Source organism: Suricata suricatta, chromosome 8, assembly GCF_006229205.1.
Source record: "Suricata suricatta isolate VVHF042 chromosome 8, meerkat_22Aug2017_6uvM2_HiC, whole genome shotgun sequence".
Classification (NCBI taxonomy): Eukaryota; Metazoa; Chordata; class Mammalia; order Carnivora; family Herpestidae; genus Suricata; species Suricata suricatta.
The window spans coordinates 564,175-568,351 of NC_043707.1; the positions used below are offsets into that span (position 1 = coordinate 564,175).

The 4,177-nt window shown below is 67.8% G+C and overlaps 2 protein-coding genes across 7 annotated transcripts in view; both read left to right on the forward strand.

The window, feature by feature from the left end:
* The first annotated feature begins 6 nt into the window (after positions 1 to 6).
* RHBDL1 (rhomboid like 1) lies at positions 7 to 2,622 on the forward strand. 6 transcript variants are annotated; one of them, XM_029947507.1, is made up of 8 exons: positions 7 to 111; positions 562 to 723; positions 961 to 1,185; positions 1,263 to 1,411; positions 1,526 to 1,638; positions 1,713 to 1,813; positions 1,894 to 1,954; positions 2,030 to 2,622. In XM_029947507.1, exons 1-8 carry the CDS (start codon positions 73 to 75, stop codon positions 2,299 to 2,301), a joined length of 1,122 nt encoding a protein of 373 aa, XP_029803367.1. In that variant the 5' UTR covers positions 7 to 72; the 3' UTR covers positions 2,302 to 2,622. The 6 variants fall into 6 exon arrangements, with proteins under 6 accessions (XP_029803367.1, XP_029803368.1, XP_029803364.1 ...); XM_029947508.1 differs by having other exon boundaries at positions 565 to 723; XM_029947504.1 differs by lacking the exon at positions 7 to 111 and having other exon boundaries at positions 118 to 723.
* Positions 2,623 to 4,073: 1,451 nt separating this feature from the next.
* The window catches only part of STUB1 (STIP1 homology and U-box containing protein 1), a 2,579-nt gene continuing 2,475 nt past the window's right edge, over positions 4,074 to 4,177 (forward strand). Inside the window, exon 1 of the mRNA XM_029949273.1 lies at positions 4,074 to 4,148. The gene's annotated coding sequence lies outside the window, so the exon portion shown is untranslated. The remainder of the gene's footprint in view (positions 4,149 to 4,177) is intronic.

Below are 4,177 nucleotides of genomic sequence, written 5' to 3' on the forward strand. Positions count from 1 at the left end.
GAGCGCAGTCCTCCGCAGAGCAGCCCCTTCCGGCCGCGGCCGCCGACCCCGGCCCCGGCCCCTCCTGACTCTATGGACAGGAGCTCGCTGCTGCAGCTTATCCAGGAGCAGGTGCGTGGGGTGGGTGGGGGGCGCCGGCACCGCCCCCGCCGCAGCCCTCCGCCGTTGGGCTGGGCCGAGGCAACGGAGCTCCCAGAGAGCCGGGTCCAGCCCCCGCTTGGCCCCTGGCCTCTCAAGCCCCTTCCCCCATGACCTTGGCAGCCTGCGTGAAACCCCAGGAAGAGGGCTAGCCAGACCAGGGCGCCTGGGGAGGTACGGGAGGGAGATTGTTCTCAGACCTTGGCCCTATCCTTCAGGAGGATGGGCAGGGCAGAAGTGAGGTGGGGAGGCCGCTAGGAGCGGTAGGAGCTGAGGGCCTAGGACCCAGGCGCTGGTGTCCTGGCAGCTCCTGGGACTATGTGGGTACAGAGGTCTGGCCCCAAGGGTCCTTGGAGCCTGCCTCTCCCAGCTGGCCTGACCCACCCTCAAGCCTTGGCCGGCGGCCCCCCACCCCCACCCCAGCAGCTGGACCCTGAGAACACAGGTTTCATCGGTGCGGACACCTTCACCGGCCTGGTGCACAGCCATGAGCTGCCTCTGGACCCGGCCAAACTGGACATGCTGGTGGCTTTGGCCCAGAGCAACGAGCGGGGCCAGGTCTGCTACCAGGAGCTGGTGGACCTGGTCAGTGCCATAACGGGCCGACAGCAGGGGTACGGGCCCAGGCCTTGGCAGGCACAGTGCCTTGGCCAGAGTGGGGTGGGCAGGCAGCCCTCACTCCCTCCTTTCCCACCAGGGAGTGGTGTGGACTTGGGGCAGGGACTCCGACTCTACAAAAAGCTGGGTGGGGCCAAGGGGGCAGGGTGGCTGGGGGGCGGGGGCAGGGAGTATGATGGCCCATGCTTAGGGCCCCCCCCCCAGATCAGCAGTAAACGCTCCAGCAGCTTTAAGCGGGCCATCGCCAACGGACAGAGGGCTCTGCCCCGGGACGGGCTGCTGGACGAGCCGGGCTTGGGCGTCTACAAGCGGTTTGTGCGCTACGTCGCCTACGAGATCCTGCCCCGAGAGGTGGACCGCCACTGGTACTTCTACCGGCACCGCAGCTGCCCACCCCCTGTGTTCATGGCGTCGGTCACCCTTGCCCAGGTGTGCCCAGCTGTCCACCACCCTGGGAGCCACGGACGTGCCTGGCCTCGCCCGGCCCTGACTCCTCTGTCTCCCAGATCATCGTGTTCCTGTGCTACGGGGCCCGTCTCAACAAGTGGGTGCTGCAGACCTACCACCCCGAGTACATGAAGAGCCCCCTCGTGTACCATCCGGGCCACCGTGCGCGAGCCTGGCGCTTCCTCACCTACATGTTCATGCACGTTGGGTGAGTCGGTGCCCACCTCTGGCCTCTCTCAGGTGGAGTCAGGACTCAGCCCCTCGAGGTGGGGGCTGGCGGCCTGACGGCTGACTTCACATCTGTTTACACCCACGTGGCCAGCCTGGAGCAGCTAGGGTTCAACGCACTCCTGCAGCTGATGATCGGGGTGCCCTTGGAGATGGTGCACGGTCTGCTCCGCATCAGCCTGCTCTACCTGGCCGGTGTGCTGGCAGGTGAGGCAGGCGCGTGCCCCCTGGCCTTGTCACTGGGGAGCCTCGCTCTCACAGCTCTCCCTTCGCTCACACAGGCTCCCTGACGGTCTCCATTACCGACATGCGGGCCCCTGTGGTGGGGGGCTCTGGTGGGGTCTACGCCTTGTGCTCGGCACACCTGGCCAACGTCGTCATGGTAATAGGGCAGACTGAGGGGCGGGTGAGGGGAGGGGCCCACGAGGCCTGTCTCACAGCCTCTGTCTCACGCTCCATCAGAACTGGGCTGGGATGAGGTGTCCCTACAAGCTACTGAGGATGGTGCTGGCCTTGGTGTGCAGTAAGTAGGGGCCGGGGGGCCGGGGGGCCGGGGCCCAAGGCCAGGGCGCCTCCCGCCTGCTGCCTGTCTTCGCAGTGAGCTCCGAGGTGGGCCGGGCCGTGTGGCTCCGTTTTTCCCCACCACTGCCTGCCTCAGGCCCACAGCCCAGCTTCATGGCGCACCTGGCAGGCGCGGTGGTTGGGGTCAGCATGGGCCTGACCATCCTGCGCAGCTACGAGGAGCGACTTCGGGACCAGTGTGGCTGGTGGGTGGTGCTGCTTGCCTATGGCACCTTCCTGCTCTTTGCCATCTTCTGGAACGTCTTCGCCTATGACTTGCTAGGCGCCCACATTCCCCCACCACCCTGATGAGCCCCCCAGGGCCACACAGGCCAGGGCGCAGGCGGGTGTGGGCCAGCCGTCAGGCGAGCCCGCGCGTCCGTCCTCTGTGAATGCACATCTCAAGACTGCTTGTCCTCCGTGGGGACCGGTGGGCCCTGTAGCCCGTGGCGTCCAGGCCAAGCCTTATATCAGCCCTGGCCACCCCCTCCCAGGCCTGGGGAGGTAGGACTGCCTAGCCAGGGAGTGGAGGTCCCCAAGTGTGGCCCTGGAGGAGACCCTGCCCCGGCCTCTCCCCCACGACTTGCGGTCTGAGCCTTTTTGGAAAACGAATAAATATTTTACACAGCACCAGGTGGCTGCACCAGGGCTCTGAGGGCGGGCCTGGCCTCCCTCCCACGCACTGAGCAGACTGTGAGGGCCCTCCCTCCGTGGGGACAGTCCGAGCTGCTCTCTCGCTCTTGTGCACCTGTACGGAGAGGGGGGAGGCTGCGAGTGGGGAGTGGGGTGGTCCTCTGAGTCGGGGAAGAGTTCAAGCATTTATTGCGCTCCTGCAGCACCCAGCCTCCTTCTCGGCCAGCTTGCCACTCAGAGAAACCTGTGGCCTGAGGTTGCTGGGCAGGTTAACAGGCGCTGGGCCACAGTCAAGTTCAGTCAGCCTGAGCCCTGTACTACTTGGCTGGCATGGTGTCATCAGGTGGCCGGGCTGGGGCCAAGGTCTGGGTACGGCTTCTGTCCCGAAGCCCGTGTCCATAGTGCTCTCTGCACATGGTGAGGGGTCCACGGCCCTCAGGGACTGTCTAGGGAGGGGCAGAGGCAGTCTGGGGCCCCAGGATGCTGGCCGATCTATCCGTACAGCCCCGCGCACGCCAGCCTGACCAGGCTCTTGGATGCCCTCCCTGCCTCCCGGCGGGCCCCGCCCCCTCTGCGTTGTGCTCTTGCACCCGGCTCAGGTGCAACACCTTGGGCTTGCGGGCTCGCCACTGCGGCCACTGCGGCGTCGGACATGAAGGTGCCTGCCGCCCGTGGAGCTCCTGCAGCCAGGACTGCTATGGGCACTGCAGGGGCTGCCCTCACGCCCCGCTAGCGTCTGGACAACCTCGGCGTAGGGCTGCCATTCCTAAAGAACCCCCCAATGTCACGGGCATGGCCCTGGGCTCACTTGACAGACACGGTCCCTAACAGGCCTGCTCTCCCGACCCCGCCTGGGCGCCCAGCTCTCCCGACTAACCCGAGGCAGCGGCGAGGCCCACCATGTCTTACGGCTGCCCGCACGTAGGCCAGCAGGCGGAGGGCGGCGGCCGAGCGCTACGCCACCAGCTCCGAAAGCCGCACCTCCGCGGCCAGATCGGGCTGGGGGGGGGGGGTCAGACGGTGGTGGCCCTCACCAGGGGGCCCGCCCCCACGCCGCGAGGCCCCGCCCCACACGTGGGAAGCCCTCACCACGTGAGGCGGCCGATCCAGCTCGTCCCGTGTCACGTGCTTCTCCGCTCGGCCCTCGGTGGCCGCGGGCACTTCTCTCGACACCCGGGGAAGGGCGGTGACGGAGACTCGGGCATTGGGGGTGGTCCGTCCTGCCATCGGCCCAGGGCTTCCAGCCGCCCTTGGCGGTCCCCGCGCGTTCGCAGCTCCGCCCCGTGGCGGCTGGAGGCTTCAGGCCCCACTGCCCGCGGGCAGCCGCCATGTTTGTCGGTGGGGCGGGGCTGACGTCGTCCCCGGTTACTCTTGACGCTTCTCTAGACTTCCGAAGTCGCCGGTCGCTTTGCCTCGAGCGCATGCTCCAGCCGGCCCACCCCCGCAGCCCGTCGGACGCACACGCGTCCCCGCCCACCGCGGCCGGAAGTTCCGGTGGCGGATCGCTGGACCGGGCCCGAGCGGATCGCGGGCTCGGGCTGCGGGCTCGGGC